This window comes from Prionailurus viverrinus, chromosome B4 (genome assembly GCF_022837055.1).
Source record: "Prionailurus viverrinus isolate Anna chromosome B4, UM_Priviv_1.0, whole genome shotgun sequence".
NCBI classification, from domain to species: Eukaryota; Metazoa; Chordata; class Mammalia; order Carnivora; family Felidae; genus Prionailurus; species Prionailurus viverrinus.
In genome coordinates, this window is record NC_062567.1 from 66,984,977 (window position 1) to 67,011,875 (window position 26,899).

Genomic DNA, 26,899 nt, shown 5'->3' on the forward strand with positions numbered 1-26,899 from the left:
TCCTTTTTGGCACCTTTTCAGCACAATTTTAAAGCATGAACAATAAAGTAATTTAACAGGGCCATTTTGTTTATATTCTTTAATAATGACAATAGTGGGTTTTATATTAATCTATATACTCAAAATTGCTATTTTAGAGAACTGATAATTTTTCTCAGGATTTTAAAACTTCCAAAAATTCTGTTTTCTTGTTTGTTTAATACCCTTCAATTAGCAAGGCTTTATTAAGATATATTCATCACCCCCATCACTTTTTTTTTTTTTTTTAAGAGAGAGAGAGAGAAAGAGCACCAGCAGAGGAGAGGAGGAGAGAGGGTTGGGCTTGTTGGGGAGAGAGAGAGAATCCCAAGCAGGGTCTGTGCTCAGCACGGAGCCCGATGCAGGGCTGGGTCCCCTGACCCTGGGACCATGGCCTGAACTGAAATTAAGAGTTGGAAGCTCAACTGACTGAGCCACCCAGGCACCCTTTCCCCCCCATCATTTTTTATGTCTCTTAATTAAAAAATAATAATAAATAGTCCTCACTGTCAACCTGCCCTAGGCTTTAAATACTTCTGTTCTTTCATCATTGTTTGAATGGATCTTGACTGAATAGTCAGTCACATTGGGTCTTTTTAACCTCCTTATTTTTTCTCTTAAAATATGAACTGAATTTGCTAGATTTTGCATTAATAAGAAGCTAACAAGTAATAAAGAACTAATTAATAAGTAACTAATAAGTAATCAAGAGCTCCCTGTAAGTGGAGTCATAGGTCAGTCACAGTCTTTTGTTGGACCAAAGGCAAGGTGAGTGAGAGTAGGGTTGAGATCTCTTTATTATGTTTGTTACATGGTGTACATCATTAATGTCTTTAAAAAAATTTTTTTTCTTTTAGTGTTTATTCATTTTTGAGAGACAGAGCGTGAGTGAGGAAGGGGCAGAGAGAGAAGGAGACATAGAATCTAAAGTAGGCTCTAGGCTCTGAGCTGTCAGCATAGAGCCCAGTTCAGGGCTCGAACTCACTGACCATGAGATCATGACGTGAGCCAAAGTCAGACGCTTAACTGACTGAGCCACCCAGGTGCTCCCATCATTAATGTTGACTTGAGCAGCAGCAGCAATTTATAGCCCTCTCTAAAATGTTTTTCAAGTTATAGTGATACTTTCTTATACTGGAAATAAAGCAGCTGGGAAATTTTTATGGTACTGTTGTTCTTTTATGTAAAAACTTAATCCCATAGGACACCTGGGTGACTCAGTTTGTTGAATGTTGGACTCTTGATCTCAGCTCAGGTCTTGATCACAGGATCCTGAATTCAAGCCCCACATTGGCTCCAAACTGGGTGTGAAGCCTACTTAAAAAAAGTCATTAAACAAAAGAACTTGATCCCACCATATCTTATTAAAGTTTTGCTCAGATAGTAAGTAACCTCTGTTCTCAGGCAGTTGTTAAATAGTTACTCATTTCAGTGATCTGTGCTGTTTGAGAAATAGAATTTTTTTTTAAGTAATTAAAAAAAAGTTTTTAAGTTCATTTATTTTGAGAGAGAGAGAGAAAGCATGAGTGGGGAAGTGCAGAGAGAGAGAGAGAGAGAATTCCAAGCAGGCTTTGCACTGTCATTGCAGACATGGGGCTCAAATCTGTGAACCATGAGATTATGATCTGAGCTGAAGTCAGATACTTAACCGACTGAGACACCCAGGTGCCCTAAGAAATAGAATTTTGACTTTAATTTTGTAAACTCATATCTGATTAGGTAGAATAAACTATAAGGAAAAAAGGCTTTGATGCGAAGAAAGACATTGGCATAGTACTGTGTGTGTGTGTGTGTGTGTGTGTGTGTGTGTGTGTGTGTGTTTAAATGTAGTTTTGGCAGTATTGTTATTTTATAAAATTTGGGTTTTTTTTTAAGATTTTATTTTTTTTTAAGTAATTTCTACACCCAATATGGGGCTCTAACTCAAAAGCTGAGATCAAGAGCCCCTCACTCTACTGACTAAGCCACCCAGGTGCTCCTTCATGTTACTTATTAAGTAATGGTCCATGTACTTCAGAAACATTGTGTAGATTTATTTTTATGACTAAGGACAGATTAAATATTTAGCTTTCCAGTTTATCTTCTCTTGCTGCTGTGAATATAGTTTTAAACAGTTTGGGAGACCATGTAATTTACCGAAAGTTCAGTGAAATTGAAGATACATTCAGTAATATGCTTAACCATTCAGGAATGTTGTAATTCAATCTGCTGTTCAGCTTTATACTTTTACCTTTTGGGCTCTAATAGAGATTTCCTGAAGTATTTGATAGAGTAGTAATTCTAAAGAGTCTTAATGATCTGAGGGGAAGAAAATATTCTATTAGCCAGTATGTTTGGGAAATGCTAGATTTAAAAGAGGTATGTTAGGGGTGTCTGGGTGGTTCAGTCAGTTAAACATCTGACTCTTGATTTTGGCCTAGGTCATGATCTCACGGTTCTTGGCTTTGAGGCCCTTGGGTTTGAGCCGTAAGTCAGACTCAGCACTGTAGGTGCAGAGCCTGCTTGGGATTCTCTCTGTCCCTCTCTCACTCTCCCCCTCCCTCTCTTGCACTCTTTCACTCTCTCTCAAAATAAATAAACTTAAAAAAAAAAAAAAGGTTACTTTGATATTGCAACACTTTTCAGGGATTTTAATATGTTAATATGCTCATCAGTGGTCTGGGAAAGGAAGATGGATAATAAAATTCACATAATTTAGCAGACTTGACTATGAAATTTTTCACAGTACATATTTTAGGATTAGGATTTTAAGTTACATATTTTCAGAAAATAATACCATACTGGCTTTCTCATAGCTTATTTAAATTTGCTAAGTATTCATTCTTCATCTACTTATGTCAAACACTGCATTAGAGACACCATCCTAGCTGTCTAGGAGCTTACAGTCAAGTTTTGTAGAGACATAATTTACGATCCTCAAACAAATGGCCATCGGAGTTTAGCTTTTGGCTATCAGAATGAAAAGCAAATTACTTGGGGCTCTTAGAATGTCCCAGTAGAACAGTTGCTTCTTCCTATAGAAGAAAATTTTGACATTTTTCTTACTTAAATGCGAAAATATGATTTATGTTTTTCCACATGTAAAGTGTCATTTTCTACTTCAGTATCTGCTTACTTTCTCCATTGTAGAATACCTATCTTTAATAGCCCTCTTTCAAATTCATATTAATTCAGTGGAATCAATAGTGTTTGAGATAAGAATCAAGGTCTTTCTTTCCCTTCCTGTTTTAAAATTTATGCTGCTTTTGTGGTCATGGATGCCCTTATTAAAGGTCATTATTGCCCTTATTAAAAATATTATTTGTACTTGTTAAATATACACTGAATGTATCCCAAGCACTTGTCTTGTTTTCCCTCTACAGTACCTTGAAAAATACATATCTAATTATATAATTGTATAATTATATATAATTTGTTAATAAGCCCTTTTAGTGTCAATTTATTTTTTCGTCTTGTTTTCTAAAAACGTCTATCTGCTCTGATGTGCTTTCTATGCTCATCAATTTATATTTTTGTGTGTAGGCCTAGAATTATGATAAAGCCTGAAATTTCTATCTTCAGTGTGTTTTAAACTTCAACAGGTTTTTTTGTTTTGTTTTGTTTTTTGCATTAACTTAACTAAAATGGAATCTAATGGCAGATTTTGATCTTGGGTTTTAGTCAGAACACTGGTTATATAAGTAATCCAATTTCCTTAACATCATTCAAATCTAATTGTTAACTTGGTGTTAGAAACCTGATACTGATACTGGGATTTCTATCTTAAATACATAAAAATTTATCATCTTAACCATTGTTAACAAGGGTATAGCTCAGTGGTATTAAATACATTAGTATTATTGTATAGCCATCCACCGTTCATCCTCCTAACTCTTTTCACCTTGTAAAAGTAAAACTATACCCATTAAATGATAACTCCCGAAAGCAATTTATCAGTTTATTCTCCCAACCCCTGGCAACCACCATTATGTTTTCTGTCATTAAGATTTTGACTACTCTAAGTATCTCATAGAAGTGGTTCATACAGTATTTGTCTTTTGTGATTGGCTATTTCATTTAGCATAATGTCTTCAAGGGTCATCCGTGTTATAGCATATTACAGAATTTCTTTCCTTATTAAGGCTGAACAATATTCCATTGTGTATATGTACCACATTTTGCTTATCCATTTATCTGTCAATAGATAACGTGGGTTGCTTCTACATTTTAGCTTTGTGAATAATGCTGCTATGAGCATGGGTGTACACCTATCTTCAAGACCCTGCTTTTAGTTATTTTGGATAGGTATTCAGAAGTGGAATTGCTGTATCATATGGTAATTGTATTTTTAATTTTTGAGGAATTGCCATATTGTTTTCCACAGTGACTATTCCATTTTACATTCCCACCAACAGTGCATAATGTTCCCAATTTATCTACATCCTCACTATCAGTTGTAGTTTTCTGGGTTTTTTTTGTCTGTTTGTTTGTTTTTTGCTAGTAGTCACCCTAATGGATATGAGGTGGTATCTCATTGTAGTTTTGATTTACATTTCCCTAATGATTAGTGATGTTGAGCATTTTTCTTGTACTTAGTGGCCATTCATATATCTCCTTAGAAGAAATGTAAATTCAAGTTCATTGTTCATTTTTTAGTTATTTGTTTCATTGTTGTTGAGTTTTAGAAGTTCTCTATAAATTCTAGATATTAATCCCCCTTATCAGATACATGATTTACAGATATTTCTCCCATTCTGTGAGTTACTTTTTTACTCTGTTGATAGTGTTATTTAATAAGCAAAATTTTACATTTTTCAATAAGTCCAAGTTTTTTCTCTTTCTTTCTCTCTCTCTCTCTGTTTGGTTACCTGTGCCTTTGGTGTCATGTAGAAGAAATCATTGGCAAAGCTAAAGTCATGAAGCTTTTGTCCTATGTTTTCTTCTAAGAGTTTTATTGTTTTCGGTCCTACATTTAGGTCCTTGATCCATTGTGAGTTAATTTTTGTAGATGGTGTTAGGTAAGGATCCAGCTTCATTCTTTTGCATGTGGATATCCAGTATTCCCAGTTTCACTTGTTGAAAAGACTGTATTTTTCCCATTGAATGGTCTTGGTATCTTTGTTAAAAATCACTTGACGTATGTAAGAAGACTTATTTCTGGACTCTCTATTCTATATATATCTGTCTGTATGCCAGTATTACACTGATTTGATTAATGGACCTTGGTAGTAAGTTTTTTTTTTTAATTTTTTTTTTCAACGTTTATTTATTTTGGGGACAGAGAGAGACAGAGCATGAATGGGGGAGGGGCAGAGAGAGAGGGAGACACAGAATCGGAAACAGGCTCCAGGCTCTGAGCCATCAGCCCGGAGCCGGACGCGGGGCTCGAACTCACGGACCGCGAGATCGTGACCTGGCTGAAGTCGGACGCTTAACCGACTGCGCCACCCAGGCACCCCGGTAGTAAGTTTTGAAATAGGAAGTATAGGTCTTCTACTTTTGCTCTTTTTTTTTTTTCAAGGTTTATTTTGCTTATCTAGAGTCCCATGAGATTCCTTACAAATTTTTGTAGAGTTGGGTTTTTTTGTTTTGTTTTGTTTTAATTTCTGCAGAAAATGCCATTGGGATTTTGGTAGGGATTGCCTTGAATCTGTACATTGCTTTGGATGGTATTGACATTTTAACAATACTGTCTTTCATTGTGTGAACGTGGGATGTGTTTCCATTTATTTATGTCTTCTTTCAGCAGTGTTTTTGTTTTCATTATACAAGTTTTTCATCTCCTTGGTTAATTCCTAAGTTGTTTTTGTTTGTTTCTTTGTTTGTTTGTTTTATTTTATTTTATTTTATTTTTTTGAGAGAGAGAGAGAGCAGAGGAGGGGCAGAGAGAGAGAGGGAGAAGGAGAATGCAGGGCTTGAACTCACAAACCATGAGATCATGACCTGAGCCAAAATCAAAAGTTGGATGCTTAACTGACTGAGCCACCCAGGCACCCCAGTTCCTAAGTATTTTATTCTGTTTGATACTCTTGTAAATGGAATTGTTTTGTAATTTCCTTTTCAGATAATTCCATTGTTCATCTATAGAAACACAATTTTTGTGTGCTGAGTTTGTACCTTGCTACTTTGCTGAATTCATTTATCAGAGTGTGTGTGCATAATCTTTAGGGTTTTCTACATAAAAGGTCATATCTGCAAACAGATAACTTTACTTATTCCTTTCTAATTTGAGTACCTTTCCTTTCTTCTCCTTTCCTACCACCCCCCCTCCCCTAACTGTTCTGGCTAAAACTCCCAGTACTGTTTTGCATAGAAGTGATGAAAGCAAGCATCCTTGCTTTGTTCATGATTTTAAAGAAAAATCTTTAGCCTTTCAGTATCAAGTGTGATGTTCGCTGTAGTTTTTTCATATATGACTTTTATTATTTTGAGATGGTTTACTTCTATTCCTAGTTTGTTGAGTGTTTCATCATGAAAAAGGTGTTAAATTTTGTCAGATACTTTTTCTGTATCAATTGAGATGATCATGTAGCTTTTTCCCTTTATTCTGATGATGTGGAGTATTACACTCATTAGTTTTCCTATGTTAAATCATCCCTTGCATTTCAGGCATAAATGCCACTTGGTAATGATGTATATAATCCTTTTAATATGCTGCTGAATTTATGCTACTGAATTCCTTGTGCTAGTGTCTTGTTGAGATATTTTTGCATCAGTGTTCCTCAGGGATATTGGACTGTTTGTTGTTGTAGTGTCTTTGTCTGGCTTTGTATCAGGGTAATGTCCTCATAGAATGAGTTAGGAAGAATTCCTTCCTCTTCAGTTTTGGAAGAGTTTTTAAAGGCTTGGTATTAGTTCTTTATTAATTTATTATTATTACTATTTTTTTAACATTTAATTTTGAGAGACAGCGAGAGACATATTGTGAGTGGGAGAGGGGTAGAGAGAGTACGGGAGACGGAATCTGAAGCAGGCTTCAGGCTCTAAGCTGTCAGCACAGGGCCTGACCCAGGGCTCAAACCCACAAACCTCGAGATCATGACCTGAGCCAAAGTCAGAAGCTTAACTGACTGAGCTACCCAGGCGCCCAGCTTGGTATTAGTTCTTTATATGTTTAGTAGAACTTACCGGTGAAGCCATAAGGGTCCATGGCTTTTCTTTGTTGGGAGGATTTTGATTACTGATTCAGTTTCCTTACAAGTTACAAGTCTGTTTAGGTTTTATATTTCTTCTTGATTTAGTTTTGGTAGGTTTTGTGTTTCTAGGAATTTTTCCATTTTACCTAGGTTATCCTTTTTGTCAGCATGCACTTGTTCATAGTACTCTCTTAATAATTCTTTTTATTATTATTTCTATTCTTATTATTGGTAGTAATGTTCCCACTTTTATTTCTGATTTTAGTAATTGGAGTCTTCTCTTAGTCCATCTAACTAAAGGTTTGTCAATTTTGTTGATCTTTTTGAAGAACCAACTTTTGGTTTCTTTTTTTTTTTCTTTTGTTTTCTATCTACTTCATTTATCTCTGCTCTAATCTTTAATATTTCTTTCCTTCTGGTATCTTTGGGTTTAGTTCTGATTTTTCTGTTTTTCTAGTTCCTTAAGTTGTAAAGTTAGGTTGTTGATTTGAATTCATTCTTGTTTAATATAAGTGTTTATAGACATTAATTTCTCCCTTAGCACTGCCTTGCTACTTCTCATAAGTTTTTGTACATGGTATTTTCATTTGTTTCTTAAGCATTTCCTGCTTTCAATATAATTTCTTCTTTGGTCTATTGTTTAAAGGTGTGTTCTTAAATTTCCAAAATTTTGTGCATTTTCCAGTTTACTTTTTAAATCTATTGACATTTAGTATGTGGCCTAACACATAGTCTATCCTGGCAGATGTCTCCTGTGCCTGAGAAGAATGTATTCTGTTGTTGGGTAGAGTATTTCTTGTATGTCTGTTAGATCTACTTTGTATATTGTTTTATTTAAGCCCTCTGTTTCACTACCTTATATCTGGTTTTTCTGTCCATTACTGTGACAAGGGTATTGAAGTCTCCAATTATTACTGTATAACTTTTATTTCTCCATTTCTTTCAGTTTTTTGCTTCATATATTTTGATGGTCTATTCTTAGGTCCATAGATGTTTATAGTTGTTATATCTTCTTGCTGTATTGGACCTTTTATTAATATACTCTTGTCTCTTGTAACCTTTTTTTGACATAAAGTCTGTTTTGTCTGATATTAGTATAGCCACACCTACTTTCTTACAGTTATTATTTGTATGGGCTATCTTTTTGTATCCTTTTGCTTTCAACATGTTTGTGTCTTTGAGTCTAAAGTAAGTCTCTTATAGACATTATGTAGTTGGATCATGTGTTTTTATCTACTCTGCCAACCTCTGCCCTTTGATTGGAAGGTTTAATCTATTAAATAATTACTGAGAAGAAGGGACTCAACTTATGTCATTGAGCTATTTGTTTTCTGTATGCCCTGTAGCTTTTTTGTTCCTCATTTCCTGCATTCTGGTTTCTTTTGTTTTTAATTGAGTTTTGTTTTGTTCTTTGGTAGGCAGTGACATTTTTAAGTTCCTTCTTAATTTCCTTTTGTATATATTCTTTTAAAAATATGTAATATTTATTTCCTTTAATATTTCTTTCCTTCTGGTATCTTTGGGTTTAGTTATGATTTTTCTGTTTTTCTAGTTCCTTAAGTTGTAAAGTTAGGTTGAGAGGGAGAGAGAGAATCTAAAGCAGGCTCCATACTCAGCACAGATCCTGATGCAGGACTTGTTCTCACGATTGTGAGATGACCTGAGCCAAAATCAAGAGTCAGATGCTTAACTGGCTGAGCCACCCAGGTGCCCATTGTGTATATCCTATACCTATTTTCTTTATGGTTACCATGAAGATTACATTTGCATCCTAAAGTTATAACACTAATTTGTATTTATATCAGCTTAAGTTCAATAACATACAAAAATTCTGTTCCTTTCCAGCTCCATCTCCATGCCTTTTGGCTGTTGATATCACAAAATTACATCTTGATTCATTGCATCCCCAAAACGTGAACTAATACTAATAATTGTTTTAAATGCAGTAGTCTCTTAAGTTATCTAGAAAACAAGATTTGGAGTTATAAACCAAGGTTATAGTAGTACTAGCTTTTACACCAATAGTGTCCTTTAAATGTATTAGTCTCTTAAATCATGTGTAGAAAACAAAACAAAACAAAAAAAAAACCAATTGCAAAGCATTGGTACAGTAATATTAGTTTTTATAATTGTCCAGGTATTTATCTTTATTGAGATCTTTATTTCTCTGAAAGACTTCAAATTACTGCCTAGTGTACATTCATTTCACCTTGGAGGATCCCCTCGAGCATTTCTTGCAGGGCAGATTTAGTCATAAACTCCCTGAACTTTTGTTAATCTGAAAATGGCTTGATTTCTTACCCTTTTTTCAAGGATAGTTTTGTTGGATATAGGAATCTCAGTTGACAGTTTTTCTTTTATTACAGTTGATTCTTGAACAACATGGCTTTGAACTGCACAGGTCCACTTATATGTGGATATTTTTCAATAAGTGTGTTGGAAGACACTTTGGAGATTTTTAACAATTTAAATGTCTATTTTTACTTATTTTTGAGAGAGAGCAAGAGAGAGAGGGGGAGAGGCAGAGAGAGAGGGAGACAGAGAATCCCAAGCAGGCCCTGTGCTGTTGGCACAGAGCCCATTGCAGGGCTCAAACTCATAAACCATGAGAGCATTACCAGAGTTGAAATGAAGAGTCAGATGCTCAATCGACTGAGCAACTCAGGTGCCCCAGGAGATTTGCATCAATTTGAAAAGGCTCACAGAAAAACCGTATAGCATAGAAATACAAAAAAAAAAGTTGTTGTAAGAATTAGGTATTATAAGAATACAGTATATAATACATATAACTTACAAAATATGTGCTAATTGACAGTTTGTGTTATTAAGGCATCTGATTAACAGTAGGCTATTAGTTGATTTTGGAGAGTCAAAAGTTATAAAAGGATAAAAGGATTTTTGACTGGGTTAGCCCGCCAATCACCATGTTGTTCAGGATCAACTGTACTTTGAATATGGGCCTACTGTAATATTGCCTTCAAAGTTTCTGATGAGAAATCTATTTTTTTTTTTTTTACCTTCCATGTATGAGAAAATGATTTTTTTCTTGTATATGATGAGTTTGCTTTTCACTGCTTTCAAGAGTCTCTCTTTTCTTTGTCTTTTGAAAATCTGATTATGATGTATTTTGGTGTGAGTCTTGAGTTCACCTAACTTAGGTTTTGTTAAGCTTCTTTGGATGTTTATATTTAAGCCGTTCATCAGATTTGAAGTTTTTAACCATTATTTATTCAAATATTTTCTGCTACTTTCCTCTTCTAGGACTCCCATAGTGCATATTTTGGTCCACTTGGTGGTGTCCCAACAGATTCCTTAGGCTCTGTTCACCTTTCTTTAATCTTCTTTCATTTTGTTTCTCAGACTCCATAATTTCCATTGCAAGTTCACTGATTCTTCTGCCTACTCAAATCTGCCTTTGAATCCCTGTAAAAAAGTTTTCATTTCAGCTATTGTACTTTCTAGCTTTGTGATTTCTTTTAGGTGTCTTTTTAGGTTTTCTGTCTCTTCTTTGGTATTTCTGTTTTGTTCACACATTTTCTTGGCTTTCTTCACAACATTCTTTAGTTCTTTGAGCAATTGGAGACAGTAGTTTTGTTGTGTTGTGTTTTTTTAGATTTTATTTTTAAGTAATCTCTACACCCAACATGGGGATTGAACCTACAGCCCTGAGATCAAGAGTTGCATGCTTGGGGTGCCTGGGTGGCTCAGTCAGTTAAGCTGGTTTTGGCTCAGATCATGGTTTCATGGTTTGTGGATTCAAGCCCCGAATCAGGCTATGTGCTGACAGTGTGGAGCCTGTTTGAGATTCTCTCCCTCCCCTTCTCTGCCCCTCCCCTTCTCCCTCTGTCTCTGTCTCTAAAAATAAATAAATAAACTTAAAAAAAAAAAAAAAAGAGTTGCATGTTTTATCAACTAAGCCAGCCAGGCTTCTTGAGACCATAGTTTAAAATTTATTTTCTGGTAGACCTATTGTTAGGTCTGTTTCAGAGACAGTTTCTACTGATTTATTTTTTCCTTCAAATGGGACTTTCTTCTTTCTTTGTATGCCTTGTGATTTTTTGAACAGTAGGCATTTGAATCTAATAACCGATAATTCCAGAAATCAGATATTCTCCCCACACCCCTTTCTATTGTTGTGTGGTGTCTGTGTGCTGAGGATGAGTCTAGGTGTCCGTTTAAGGTCCTTTCTGAGGGGCGCCTGGGTGGTGCAGTCGGTTAAGCGTCTGACTTCAGCCGGGTCGCGGTCTCGCGGTCCTTGAGTTCGAGCTCCGCGTCAGGCTCTGGGCTGATGGCTCAGAGCCTGGAGCCTGTTTCCCATTCTGTGTCTCCCTCTCTCTCTGCCCCTCCCCCGTTCATGCTATGTCTCTCTCTGTCCCAAAAATAAATAAACGTTGAAAAAAAAATTTTTTTTAAGGTCCTTTCTGAGTCTTAGAATGTACAGTCACTTTTTAACTTGCCCCATATAAGCAGGGTTTTTTTTTAACGTCCTAATATTAACATCTAACTTTCAAAAGGTGAAGAAGTGAAAAATAAAGGAAAAAGGGTACCTGCAGCTTAATTCACGGGAGTCACTTCAGCCATAATAGGAGGGGTTTGAAACAATAGTAGGAGATATGAGCAATGGCTGTTTACTCCTTTGTGATCACAAGCTCCAATCAGTGATCAGAGCACAGATTCCTGATGTTTGGAAAATGGGGTCCTTTTTGCCCAACCTCAGGTACCTACCCGCCAAGTGGCTGAGGGTTGTGATGGATAGCTGCTATTGTGGCAAGAACTGAAATTAACCTCAGTTTTCCATGTATTCCTCTGGAAGTTGCAAACCTTCAGGAGAATCCAGAGTTCCAGAATAGTTATATCAGACAACGTTTTCCAGTGCATTTGTTGTTTATGTTAGGAGACAGATTTCTGATGCTTTCTATTGTGGCATCTCCCTGATTTTCACTGCTTTCTTCCTTAAGTGATTGGTATATTTTCAGTTGAAATCTCTTAAAATATATAACTTAGACTTGTGAAAACCAGGTTTAAAAAAAAGTAGATTATACATGTCCATGTCAGAAATTCAAATGTCACAAAAATGTGTAGCATCTCCCTTCCATCCTACTCCTTACTTCTAAGTTATTCCTATTGAGCCAACCACCACCCGCCCCCCCCCCCTTTTTTTTACATTTTTCCCCCATAGATAGCATCCTTCCAGAGATCATTTGTGTGTGTATGTGTGTGGATATATGTACATATATATATGCATAAACATACATATACACATACTTCCTCTCTCTCTTTTTTTACACAGTTGGCAGTATATTGATAGGAAATGAACGACCTCCAGAATGTTCCAGGAGAAAAATTAGAGTACATTATACAACAATTATAGGCTGTTATTCTTTTAGATGATTTCTTAATATCCCATAGTTCTACATACTGGGTAATTTATTTGTCCTAATGATGGACATGTAGGTTGTTTTCAGTCATTTGCTATCAGTGGCAGCCATATGTTAGTATCTGTTGCTCATGTCTGTATCTGTAGATTAAGTTTCTAGAGGTGAAGTTGCTGGGTGAAAGGCGCATGTACTAAATTGCAATACATGCTGCCAGATTACTGTGTAAAGAAGTTGTGGCAGTATACACTCCCAATACACTAGGAGTTGGTGTGCTTTTCCTAGTGAAAATTACCACTCATTAGTATATATCTTGTGACTTCACTAAACCTACTGCTTTTTGCCACTACTTAATTTTTTAAAATTCAGTTTTTGAAGTAAGTTCTATTTCTTTTTTTCCCCTCTCATTTCCCACCTACCTAACATATGCGGCAGTAGAGTATATGAGCTCAAACTTTACAGTTTACTCTAAGTCATTGCTTACTGCAAGTTACATGGAGGCAAGAACTTTGCTCTGTTGTGTTCATTGATGTATCCACTGTTCCTGGAACAGTGTTTGGTATTTGTCATACAGTAAATTTTTTTTTTTAATTTTCTAAAAAAAATTTTATTTTAATTCCAGTTAGTTAACTTACAGTGTTATTTTACTTGCAGGTGTACAATATAGTGATTCAACATTTTCATACATCACTTGGTGTTTATCATGACAAGTGTGCTCTTTAATCCCCATCACCTATTTAACCCATCCCCCCACCCACCTTCCCTCCGGTAACCATCAGTTTGTTTGTTCTCTATAGTTAACAGTTTGTTTGTTTGTTTGTTTGTTTCTTTCTTTCTTTCTTTCTTTCTTTCTTTCTTTCTTTCTTTCTTTCTTTCTGTCTGTCTCTCTCTCTCTCTTTCCCTTTTTTCCCCCTTTGCCCATTTGTTTTGTTTCTTAAATTCTACATATGAGTGAAATAATATGGTATTTGTTTTTCTCTGACTTCCTTAATTTAGCATTATACTGTCTAGCTCCATCCATGTTGTTGCATATGGCAAGATTTCATTCTTATTTATGGCTGAATAATACTCCATTGCACATATGTACCCCATCTTCTATATCCATTCATCAGTACATGGACGCTTGGGCTGCTTCCATATCTTAGCTATTGTAAATAATGCTACTATAAACATAGGGGTACATATATCCCTTTGAATTAGCACTTTTGTAAATACCGAGTAGTGCATACCTCCATACTGTTTTCCACAGTGGCTGTACCAGTTTGTATTCCAATAGTAGATGAGTGTTCCTTTTGCTCCACATCCCTGCCAACACCTGTTGTTTCTTGTGTCGTTGATTTTAGCCATTCTGACAGAGGTAAGATGATACTGCATTGTAGTTTTGATTTGCATTTTCTTTATAATGAATGATGTTGAATATCTTTCCATGTGTCTGTTGGCCATCTGGATGTCTTCCTTGGAGAAACATCTGTTCCTGCCTTCTGCCCATTTTTAATTGGATTATTTGTTTTTATAATGTGTTGAGTTACATCAATTCTTTATGTATTTTGGATAGTAACCCTTTATCAGATATGTTATTTGCAAATATATTCTCCCATTCAGTAGTTTGCCTTTTATTTATTTTTTTTATTTATTTTTTTAATGTTTAGTTTTGAGAGAGAGAGAGAGAGCGAGGGGGGGAGGGACAGAGAAAGGGAGACACAGAATCTGAAGCAGGTTCCAGGCTCTGAGCTGTCAGCACAGAGCCCGACACAGGGCTGGAACCCACGAACCGTGAAATCTTAACTCAAGCCAAGGATGGACACTTCACTGACTGAGCCATCCAGGTGCCCCTGCCTTTTTGTTTTGTTGATTGTTTCCTTTGCTGTGTAGAAGCTTTTTATTTTGATATATTCCCAGTAGTTTATTTTTGCATTTTGAAGTTATTTTTGTGTATGGTTTAAGAAAGAGTTCAGTTTCATTCTCTTGCATGTCACTGTCTACTTTCCCTACCATCGTTTGTTGAAGAGACTGTCTCTTTCCCATTGGATATTCTTTCCTGCTTTGTTGAAGATTAATTGATCATATTTATTTTTCTAGGTTTTCTGTTATGTTCCATTGATCTATACGTCTGTTTTTGTAACAGTACCATACTATTTTGATTACAGTAATACAACTTGAAATCTGGAATTGAGATACCTCCAGCTTTGTTTTTCTTAAAATTTTAAGAGTGCTTTGGCTATTTGGATCTTTTCTTTTTTCTTTTCTTTTCTTTTCTTTTCTTTTCTTTTCTTTTCTTTTCTTTTCTTTTCTTTTCTTTTCTTTTCTTTTCTGTGGTTCCATAAAAATTTTAGGATTGTTTGTTCTAGTTCTGTGGAAAATTCTGTTGTTATTTTGATAGGGATTGCATTAAATCTGTAGATTGCTTTCAGTAGTATAGATATTTTAACAATACTTGTTCCTCCAATCCATTAGCATAAAATGTCTTTCCATATTTTTGTGTCTTTAATTTTGTTCATCAGTGTCTTATATTTTAGTACAGGTCTTTCATTTTTTGGTTAAATTTATTCTCAGGTATTTTATTATTTTTGGTATAATTGCAAATGGAACTGTTCTGGTTTCGTTGTGCTGCTTCATTATTACGTAAATGGAAATGCAGTGGATTTCTGTACATTGATTTTGTATCCTGCAACCTTACTGAATTCATTTATCAGTTTTAGTAGTTTTTTGGTAGAGTCTTTCAGGTTTTCTATGTATAGTATCATATCATCTGCAAATTATGAAAAGTTTTACTTCTCCCCTACCGATTTGGATGCCTTTTATTTCTTTTTGTTGTCTGATTGCTGTGGCTAGAACTTCCAGTGCTATGATGAATAAAAGTTGTGAGAATTGACATCCTTGTCTTGTTCGTGACCTTAGGAGAAAAGCTCTGTTTTTCCCCATTGAGGATAATGTCAGCTGTGAGTTTTTCATATCTGGCCTTTATCTCATTGTGGTATTGTCCCTCTAAACCTACTTGGTGGAGGCTTTTTATCATGAATGGATGTTGTACTTTGTCAAATACCTTTTCTGTGCCTATTGATGTTATGTATCATGTTGATTGATTTGCAAATATCAAACCACTCCTGTGATGTACAAGGGGAATAAATCGCACTTGATTATGGTGAATGATCTTTTAAATGTATTCTTGGATTTGGTTTGCTAATATTTTGTTGAGGATTTTTGCATCTACATTCATCAGAGATATTGGCCAGTAGTTTTCTTTTTTTGTGGTATCTTTATCTGGTTTTGATTTCTGGGTAATGCTTGCTTCATAGAATGAATTTTGAAGTTTTCCTTCCTCTTATATTTTTTGGAATAGTTTGAGAAAAACAGGTATTAACTCTTCTTTAAATATTTGGTAAAATTCACTTGTGAAGTCATTTGGTCCTGGACTTCGTTTGTTGGGAGTTTTTGTTTATGGAATCACTTTTTTTGCTGGTAATTGGTCTTTCAAATTTTCTTTCAGTTTTGGTAGGTTATATGTTTCTACGAATTTATCCATTTTGTCTTGGTTGTTGGCATATACTTTTTTTCATACTATTCTGTGATAAGTTTGGCTAGAAGTTTATCAATTTCATTGATTATTTTTTTTTTCTCCCAAAGGAATAGTCCCTGGATTCATTGATCTAGGTTCTGTTGGTTTTTTTTAGTTTCTGTGTCATTTATTTCTGCTCAAATCTATTATTTCTTTCATTCTGCTGGTTTTAGTTTTTTTGTTGTTGTTGTTGTTCTTTTAGTAGTTTCTTTAGGTTTAAGTTGTTTATTTGAGATTATTTTGGCTTCCTTAGGTAGGCCTGTATTGATGTAAACTTCCCTCTTACAATCACTCTTGCTGCATCTCAAAGCTTTTGAACCATTGTGTATTTCCATGTACTTTTTAATTTATTTCCAGGTTGGCCCATTCATTGTTCAGTAGCATGTTCTTTAACCTCCATGTAGTTTGTGTTCTTTCCAGAGTTTTTCTTGTGGTTGATTCTAATTTTATAGCACTGTGGTCAAAATAGATGTGTGGTATAATTTTATCTTTCTGAGTTTGTTGAGGCTTCTTTTATGGCCTATTATATAATCTGTTCTACAGAATGTTCCAAGTGTACTTGAAAAGAATGTGTATTCTGTATTTTTAGGATGTAATGTTCTGAATAAATCCATCTGATCCAGTGTGTTGCCCAAAACCATTGTTTCCTTGTTGATTTTCTGTTCAGATGACCTGTCTGTTGATGTAAGCGGGTTTTAAAGTCCCTTACATTTATGGTGTTATTATCTATTAGTTCCTTTATGTTTGCTATTAACTGTTTCGTATATTTGGGTGCTTCCATGTTGGAGGCATAAATATTTGCAATTGTTACATCTTGTTGGATTGTCCCCTTTATAGTTATATAGCATCCTTCTTTGTCTCTTCTTAAAGTCTTTGTTTTAAAATCTCTTTGTCTGGGGCTCCTGGGTGGCTCAGTCAGTTGAACATCTGACCTTAATTTTGGCTTAGTTCATGATCCCAGGGTTGTGGGATTGAACCCTACATTGCACTCCATGCTAAGTGTGGAGCCTGCTAAAATTCTTTCCCTTCCTCTGCCCCTCTCTCCCACTCACATTCATTCATTCTCTCTCTCTCTCTCTCTCTCTCTCTCTCTCTCTCTCTCTCTCTCTCTCTCAAATAAAAATAAATAGGGGTGCCTGGGTGGCCCATTCGGTTAAGTGTCTGACTCTTGGTTTTGGCTCAGGTCATGATCTCACGGCTTCATACATTCAAGTCCTGCATCAGGCTTTGTGCTCCAGCTCGGAGCCTGCTTGGGATTTTCTCTCTCTTCCTCTCTCTTCCTCTCTCTCTCTCTCTCTCTCTGCCCCTCCCCTACTCGTGATGTCTCTGTCTCCCGCAAAATAAATAAGTAAACTTAAAACAAATGAAATTAAAATAAAAATATAGTCTATTTGGTCAGATATAAATATTGCTATTCTGGCTTTCTTTTGACCTCTGTTTGCATGATAAGTGTTTCTCCATCCCATCACTTTCAATCTGCAGGTGTATTTAGGTCTAAAATGAGTATCTGCTAAAATAAGCAGCATATAGATGGGTCTTGTTTTCTTAGCCATTCTGTTACTCTGTGTCTTTTGATTTACATTCCATTTATATTCAAAGTAATTATTGATTTATACGTGTTGCTATTTTATTACCTCTTTTGTGGTTGTTTCTGAAGATTTTCTCTGATCCTGTCTTGTCTTTCTCATGGTTTGCTTGTTTTCTTTAGTGATATATTTGCATTTTTCTTTATTCTTTGCATATATATTAGTACTTTTTGATTTGTGGTTATCATTAGGCTTGTTTATAACATATTCTGCATATAGCAGTCTGTGTTAACTCAGCGGTTAAGTTTGAACTCATTCTTCACTCTTCCTCACATTTGGATATGTTGTCCTATTTTACATCCTTTTATTTTGTGAGTTCCTTGACTGATATTTACAAAAATAGTCATTTTTACTGCTTTTGTGTTTCCTTCCTTCATAGTGTCACTTTTGGTCTTCCTTTCCACTCAGAGGCCCTTTAATATTTCATGCGGGACTGATTTAGTGGTCATGAACTTTTTCACTTTTTGTCCAGGAAACTCTTTATCTCCTCCTATTTTGAATTTTTTTTTTTCAACGTTTATTTATTTTTGGGACAGAGAGAGACAGAGCATGAACGGGGGAGGGGCAGAGAGAGAGGGAGACACAGAATCGGAAACAGGCTCCAGGCTCTGAGCCATCGGCCCAGAGCCCTACGCGGGGCTCGAACTCCCGGACCGCGAGATCGTGACCTGGCTGAAGTCGGACGCTTAACCAACTGCGCCACCCAGGCGCCCCTATCTCCTCCTATTTTGAATGATAGTCTTGCTGGATAGAGTATTCTTGGCTCTAGATTTTTCCCACTCAACACTTTGTATGTATGGTACCCCTCCCTTCTGGCTTGGAAAGTTTCTGCTGAAAAATCCGCTGGTAGGCTTATGGGGTTTCCATTGTGTGTAACCATCTTCTTTTGTATTGCTGCTTTTAAAATTTTTTCTTTTTGGTACATTTTGCGATTTTTATTGTAATATGTCTTGGTGTGGATCTGCTTTTGTTGATTTTGTTGGGGGTTGTTTGTGCCTCCTGGATCTAAATATCTATTCCTTTTCCAGATTAAGAAAGTCTCTAGCTATTATCTCTTCAAATAAAATTTCTACCTCTCTTTCTCTCTTCTTTGGAATTCTTCTAATGTGAATGTTTTTACTTTGATGGAGTCACTGAGTTCCCTAAGTCTGTTCTCGTTTTGCCTAATTCTTCTTTCTGTCTTTTGTTCATCTTGCTAACTTTCCATTACTCTGTCTTCTAGCTCATTAATTCATTCCTCTGATTCTTCCAGCCTGCTATTCATTGTATCAAGTATATATCCTATCTTGCTTATTGCACCTTTCATCTCTGATTGTTTCTTTTTTATTTCTCTGTTAAAGGTCTCACCATGTCTTCCACTCTTTTCTCAAGTCCAGTGAGTAACCTTATGATCATTGCTTTAAATAGCCCATCAGACATGTTGCTTCTCTTTTGCTTAGCTCTCCAGCTATGGCCTTGTCCTCTTGTTTTATTTGGGACAGATTCCTCTGTCTTCTCATTTTGTCTAAGTTTCTGTGCCTGTTTCTCTGTGTTAGGAAATTTGCTATTATGTTTCCTGTTCTTGAAGGTAATGGTCTTGTGAAGAAGAGGTCTTGTAGTGAGTGCCCTGGTGTGTAGTGTCCACTGTGCTCCTGGTCTGGCTCTTCCAGTATGTCTCCAGCATTTGCTTCATATGTGCTCTGCTGTTTTTTCCTGGCCTTTTTATCCTTTAGGACAGTCATCTGCAGAGACTCTCTTTGCCTGTTGTGGGTAGTGTTTAGTCCCTGGTGTGAATGTAGCATGTTTTAACTAGATGTGAGACCTGTTGCCACCAGCACTGGAACTAAGGCTCTGCAAAACTCCTGGATCAGGAGACGGGATGTGGGCAGGGGTTTGGGCTGGTCTTCTGGCAAGGGCGCCTGCCATGCTGGAACTGAGGTAAGTGTGACTAGGAAAGGCAGTTCTACCAGAGTACAGTGGGGTGCAGGAACAGGCCTTGGTGTAAGCAAATTAAATAGGCAGTATTGTCATTGCACTGGATCTCATAGGTGGTTCTATGCTTATACTGAGGGACTGGGGAGAGAAAAGGTGGTTGCCTGTCCCTTTTTTCCTGGAGTGTTCTCTTCATGAATGCTGCCTCTCTGGGACACACTCCAAGATGAGGGAATAACCTACCCACTATGTGCCCCAGGTGCTCTTCAGATCACTGTTTACCCTCTGTATGTTTGAGGACTGTTTCCCCTGCCTTCTCTCTAAAAGCAGTCCCAATGCCTCACGGCTTTCCCCAAGGTCAAGCTCGCTGACCTTTAGAACTCAAGGCTTTAGCCTGGTTACAAGAACTCAAAAAATTCATCCCCTCTCATTTTCCAAGCCAATTGCTATGGGATTCATTTCTCCCAGGCACTCCCCTGTGTGTTAGTCTGTCACCCTTCTCTGCAACCATAGCTTCCTCACTACCACAGCAGCCACCATCCTTCTTTTCTCTCCTAAACCATCTCTCTGCTCTTCCTACTTCCTTCATTATGGCCTCTCCTCTACCTTTAGTTGTGGAGTTTGTTCTGCCAATCTTAAGGTTGATTTCTGGAGTATTTAGGATTATAATTATCTAGCTGAATTTGTGGCTAGCATAGGGTCTTCCTACTGTGCTGCCATATTCCTTTCTCTGTCACACAGTAACATTTTTTTTTAAGTTCTTGTTAAAATTCCAGTTGGTTAACATATAGTGTAATATTAGTTTCAGGTGTACAATATAGTGACTCAAGACTTCCATATAATGGCCAGTACTCATCGCAAGTGCTCTCCTTAATCCCCATCACCTGTTTAACCTAGTCCCCTACCTACCTTCTCTCTGGTAACGATCAGTTTGTTCTGTATAGTTAAGAGTCTGTTTCTTGGTGTCTCTTTTTTTTCTTCCCCTTTGCACATTTTTGTTTTTCAAATTCCACATATGAGTGAAATCACATGGTATTTGTCTATTTGTCTTTCTCTGACTTATTTCACTTAGCATAATACTCTCTAGCTCCATCCATGTAGTTGCAAATGGCAAGATTGCACTCTTTTTTATGGCTGAGTAATATTCCATTGTATACATACCCCACCTCTTCTTTACCCATTCATCTCTTGATGGACATTTGGGCTACTTGTAATTGGTTATTGTAGATAATGCTGCTTTACGTGTCGCACAGTAAATTTTTGAATAAACAAATGTAGTTAAATAATTGTTTTCTCCCCTTTTTTCAGTTTTTTCTTTGTCACAAAAGTGTTTTTGGAAAGTACAGTAGTCAGCTATGGACTTTTTGTGGGATTGTGTATTTAATGAATTGTTGCTATAAAATAGTGATTATTATTTGGGGGATTTTCTTTTCAGTGATTTCGATAATTTTTTTTTTTTTTTTTTTTTTTTTTTTTTTTTTTTTGCTACAGGAGCAAGGTATTTTTAACTTCTGAAAGTAGAACCCTTTTCCATGTTCTTTTTTAATATGTTTATGTGTGCACATACCTCTCACTTCCAATTAGACTTTTTCTCTTCACTGTTTCATAAATAGATTGCTTAAGGAGTAAGCTATAGGACAAAACTTTCTAGCTGTATTTTAATGTAATGTGAAATATAATTTTGGAATGGAATAAGCCTAGAATCTTTGTCTTCTCTAAAATTTAAAAAGTAGCAATCATTTCCTCTTTGGTCCTCCTCACATATTATGCAGAGTGAAATTGAAAGTGTCTTCTTAAAACTGGTTGAATGTAGCACTTTCTCTTGGTATAATGTGCCAGTTAAGGCCTATGAACAGTCATGTGAAATGCTGTATGCAATTAAGGTTTTCTAATTTTTTCAAAGGCAGGATCCACAGCACCACTGTTTATTGACCAGCCAGAAGAACCTGAGTCAAATGCAACAGATGGCATGGAATTATTTGAAGACAGTCAGCTAACCAGTCGCTCTAAAGCAATAGCATCAAAAACCAAAGAGATTGAACAGGTGAGAATTCAGTCTTCTTTAAGTATATAATCCTTTGTTCCTGTCATTTTGCACATGGTAATTATAGTAAATATTTATTGAATAAATATGTCATTTAGATTTTTTTCACTTGTGATTCTGAAATTAAAAAAATATCAAAATTGCTTAATTTGATTTCACAGTAATACTGATCAGTTTGGTCCCCTATTCTTGTTTACTTTTTTATTTTTTAAGTAAAAAGCAAACTTCTTTTTTAAGGAATATCAGTATTCGTGGTAGTATGAAGCAATTAAACTATTAAAATTAACAGGAATGGGCTGAAAGAAATGTTAAATATACCAAAATGTTAGCAGATGTTGTTTTAAGAATATTGGCATTACAGATGTTTATGTTTTTCATTACACTCTAAGCATTTTTCAAATAGTAAAGAAAAAGTAAAGGATAAGTATATAGATTTAATTTTAATGATATCATTCTGAAAAGTTAGAATCTTGTTTTTAATAGATTAAATAGATTGCTTAGGGAATTATAGGTCAGAACCTTCTAGCTATATCTTAATATAGTGTGAAATATAATTATGGATTGGAATAAGTTTAGAGGCTTTGTCTTACCTATTAAGATCTAAAACTATTTTCTCTTCAGTCCTCTTCACATGTGCTCATTATACATAGCAAAATTTAAAATGTTTTCACATGGAAATATTACCTGCCTCATGGTGTATTATAACTTTAGAGGATTAAATGAAGTAAATAAAATTTGAAAGGGTTTTATAACATGTAACATGTTATATAAGTATTTTTTTCCCCAGTGTAATTAACATATAGTGCTATATTAGTTTCAGGTATATAATATAGTGATTTCACAATTCTCTACATTACTCAGTGTGTACAAGTGTTTTTGATGTTACTCTCCAGTGCTTTGAGTAAATGTCATATTGTTATATAGTCTTCTGAAACCTATTGGGAATTAAGAATAAAGTTAAATCTTTTCTCAGGGTACTTTCCACTTTCACATCAGTTAAAATCTGTTTGCCTTGGTTGGATAGGAGAACATCTTAAGTAAATCCTGGTTGTGATTGTACAGCTCATATTGATGCTACCCCAATGGCAAAGGATAAAAATCTAATAAATACAGGATGTTTCATGTAAGCCAGTAGAGTTTTAAACTGGAGGTGGTCAGCATGCTTGGTGTCAGTGTCAGATGCTTGGAAGAATAGAAGGAAAATGGAGACTGAGAAAATTCGTGTTTAATTTGGTGATATGAAAGTGGTGCCTTACAAGATACCAGTTAATTGAGAGCATAAAAGGTTTGCTCATCAGATGTATCTTCAACATGGATATAAATATCATTATCCTATGTAGAATTACTGTCCTTTTGTCCTTTTACTCTTAGTTTTCTTTGTAGTTTTTGGGTTATTTTTTTACTACTTGACATATGTTTTTATTTGTTTGTCTCCCTCCTAAATGGAAGCTTCATGAGAGCAGTGACTATCCCTTATCTCCATTACCTAATACAATGATTGGCATGTAGTGGGCTCAAAAGAAATATTTGTTCTCTGGATGGTGGATAGAGTCATAAACCTAGAAGTGACCCTTCCTTGAATAGCCCCTGAGTCACTTTAAGTCAGAGACTGCATCTTAACCTGATCACCTAATACGATGCCTAGGCCCAGCACTTTGTAATAGCTGCTTGATAAGTGTTTATTGAATGAATGATTTATACTATTTTTCTTTTCCACCTAAACAGCAGTTATTCTTTTAATGTTTGTTTGTTTATTTATTTATTTTAATATAATTTATTGTCAAATTGGCTAACATACAGTGTATAGAGCGTGCTCTTGGTTTTTGGGGTAGATTCCCATGGTTTATCGCTTACATACAACACCCAGTGCTCATCCCAACAAGTGCCCTCCTCAATGCCCATCACCCATTTTCCCCTCTCCCCCACGTCCCCATCCACCTCCAGTTTGTTCTCTGTATTTAAGAGTCTCTTATGGTTTGCCTCCCTCTCTGTCTGTTTGTAACTATTTTTACCCCTTCCCTTTTCCCATGGCCTTCTGTTAAGTTTCTCAAGTTCCACATATGAGTGGACACATATGATATCTGTCTTTCTCTGACTTATTTCACTCAGCATAATACCTTCCATTTCCATCCACATTGCTGCAAATGGCACGATTTCATTCTTAGTGCCAAGTAGTATCCCATTGTGTACATAAACCACATCTTCTTTATCCATTCATCAGCTGATGGACATTTTAGGCTCTTTCCATAATTTGGCTGTTGTTGATAGTGCTGCTATAAACATTGGGGTACGAGTGCCCTTATGAATCAGCACTCCTGTATCCTTTGGATAAATTCCTAGTAGTTAAACAGCAGTTATTTAAAGGAGAGTTTCTCTTAAAAATATAATTGGTAGAAGAATTTGAAGTAGCAGGGTAGGAGGATTTGGGGTTGTCATTTATTAATATTTCTCCTGTCTCTTATTATTCATAGTTGATTTATTTGATCTTGAAAAGATGAGCTACCAGTCAGATAAACAGCCTAGTTTAACAGTACACACTTAAAGAATATTGAGATTTTAATAGCAAAACAGATGACCTAAAAAATCTAAAAGAACATTACTGTATTCTGATATGACTAGAGAAGTAAAGATAGTTATTAGAAGTATTATAAAACAGAAAAATTAATAATTTTAAGTATAAATAATTTTATATGTTAAAAATAAATTATTATACTTAATAATGTTACTAAACTCTGTTCTTAATAGAGCACTTTGGTTTACATATATTGGCAAGAAAATCAAACCTTAAAAACTCCAAAAATGTCAGAAAGCTAGTAAATAATCATATATAACTATTTTATAAATTTGTGTCTAAAAGTTATAGTGATTTTTAAAAATGAAAAAGTAGTTTTAAGGGGCACCTGGGTGGCTCAGTCGTTTAAGCGTCTAACTTCGACTCTGGTCGTGATCTCGCAGTTTGTGAGTTCGAGCCCCACTTCGGGCTGTGTGCCTAGAGCCTACTTTGTATTCTGTGTCTCCTCCTCTCGTTGCCCCTCCCATGCTCATGCTCTGTCTCTCTCTGTCTCTCAATAATAAATAAACGTTAAAAAAAATTTGTTTAAAAGAAAAAGTAGTTTTAAGGGGATTTTTTCCCCCTTGTTTTCTTCATTTTCAACTTCTGCACATTTTAGTTTTAAGGATTAAACGCCAAATGAATAGGAATAATCCAAAGCCTTGAGAAAGCCAGCTAGTAGTTACACAGCTGTCCAGTAGTTATTCTTTATATTTTTCCACATGCTTGAAATATTTCATGATTTTACAAAATAAATAATAATCCAAAAAGCCCACATAGATGAGGACAACAATTCAGGTTTGGAATAATATAGAAATGTAAATATTGGTATAATGCCCAAGCTGCTTTTTCTGTCTGTTATATCAAGTGCAGTATGTTTAGATATCTTGTAAAGATAAATTACCACAAACACTTTTTTTTAGCGTTTCTGTATTAGATTCTTCAGTGCTTCAGCCCCAAGGAAATCATTAACTTGTGGCTATATTGCAATATAAAATAAACTTAATCTCTAGGCCAAAATTTGGTTTAATTCGAAGTGCCTACAAAGTGGCTATTTGATGTTTAAGGGCATATATATATATATGGAGGTAGATTGTATGTGAATCATTTCAGTGAGGGAGCATATTCATGTTCTTTGCCACATTATTGCCATCTCATCCTGGACATTTAAGAATTTTAATAGGGTTGGAAATGTTGGTGCTTTTTGATAAAGCTCCCCACATTAATAGTCAAATATGCACAGAGAACCACAGTCTAAAATCCTTGAGCCAGAAGACATCAGGTTGCATCTCTGAATATTGTGTTGCTACATAGAGATCATTTGAATCATCCCCCTTGTACTTGAGTATCCTTTAATGGAGATGATTCATTCTGTTGCCACAGCACATTAAGCCTCCTTATGTTTTGGATCCTATGGTATTTTTTTTTTTTCTTTTTACCCTCATTTCCCTAGATTTACCCATTCTTATCCAATTTGGGCCACTTTTACATTGACTTACCAGAGTATTTTTTGAGGTTCCTAGCTTCTTAGCTTAGAGAGATTTCAAAATTTCTCCTGTCATTATAAGTAATTCCTAGATAGACAACCTACAAAAGTATGGGTGATTCATAACCTGACTCAGGTATTGGTCATTAACCCCTTAACTGTCATATCTCACAAGTCCTCACATACCTATTACTGACTTATTTGATTTGAAATTAAGTGCATCCCACTACTTGCTATTTTATCAGTGAGGAATCTTTTAAAAAATTGGCACTTTGAACAAACCTCACAAATTGAAATCTGTATTATTACATAGCCCTTCTTCCCTCTATTGTACCCCCGGGGATAAGGTAATATTTACTTTAACTGTTTGGAACCTTTTCATGTTGAAGATTTGTCCCTCATGATTTGTTAAAATTGTGCTTAGACATAGCCTATCCGTGAGATCAGATCCTCTGTTTTTTGGAGGTCTGGCAAAATAAATAATTATATTTAAAAATCTCTTTGTAATTCCCTAGTGGCAAGATCTGGATTAGAGTCTTCTATCTTCTTTCTTCAGATGGAATCAGATAATCTGAGTGGATCTATATAAATATGTGTGTATAACATATACATGTATGTAGTATATATAACATAATGTGTGTATATATAATATGCATATGCATGTTCTGCCTAGTAGATCATACGACTATGAATGTCACAGTGGCTAAAATCCTCCTACAGACAGACATAAGTAGTAGAAAAGCAGTTTGCTAATAAAACAACTACTAAAGGTAGTGAGTAACTGCTGTTTATTAGGACTTTTTGCTATGCAAACTAACAGTCTTGAAGAAAGAACTTTCCATCTCTTAACCCTCAAACACAGTACTTATATTGTGACTCTCTACCTTTGTTGTACATCTGGGGGGCTCCTTAAAAGTAGAGCTTCTTGGATTTCTACCATAAATATTTTGGTAATTAGGTTATCAGAGTTTCTCAAGCTTTAACATGCACAGAAATCATTTGGGGATCTTGTTAAAGCACATTTTCTGACTGTGAATCTGGGATCGGGCTTGAGATTGGAATTTCTAACGTGCTGCTTGGTGATGCTGATTGTTCTAGTCTGTGGACCATATTGGAGTAACAAGGAATTAGAAGGAGGTGGTTATTTTTTCTTAAGTTCTTCTATAGTTTTCTAATGTGCTAAAAGGTTGAGAACTATAACCACCTTAATTTTATATAAACTAAAGTTTTATGTATTTTTTAATTGAGGTATAATTA

At 35.5% G+C, this 26,899-nt stretch overlaps 1 protein-coding gene across 6 annotated transcripts in view; it reads left to right on the plus strand.

Moving 5' to 3' along the window:
- Positions 1 to 26,899, plus strand: part of PPHLN1 (periphilin 1) — a 143,483-nt gene that overhangs the window by 76,343 nt on the left and 40,241 nt on the right. For all 6 annotated transcript variants that reach the window (XM_047864876.1, XM_047864870.1, XM_047864873.1 and 3 more), the window contains one exon: positions 21,465 to 21,605. In XM_047864876.1, the coding sequence (XP_047720832.1) occupies positions 21,465 to 21,605 (141 nt within the window). The remainder of the gene's footprint in view (positions 1 to 21,464; positions 21,606 to 26,899) is intronic.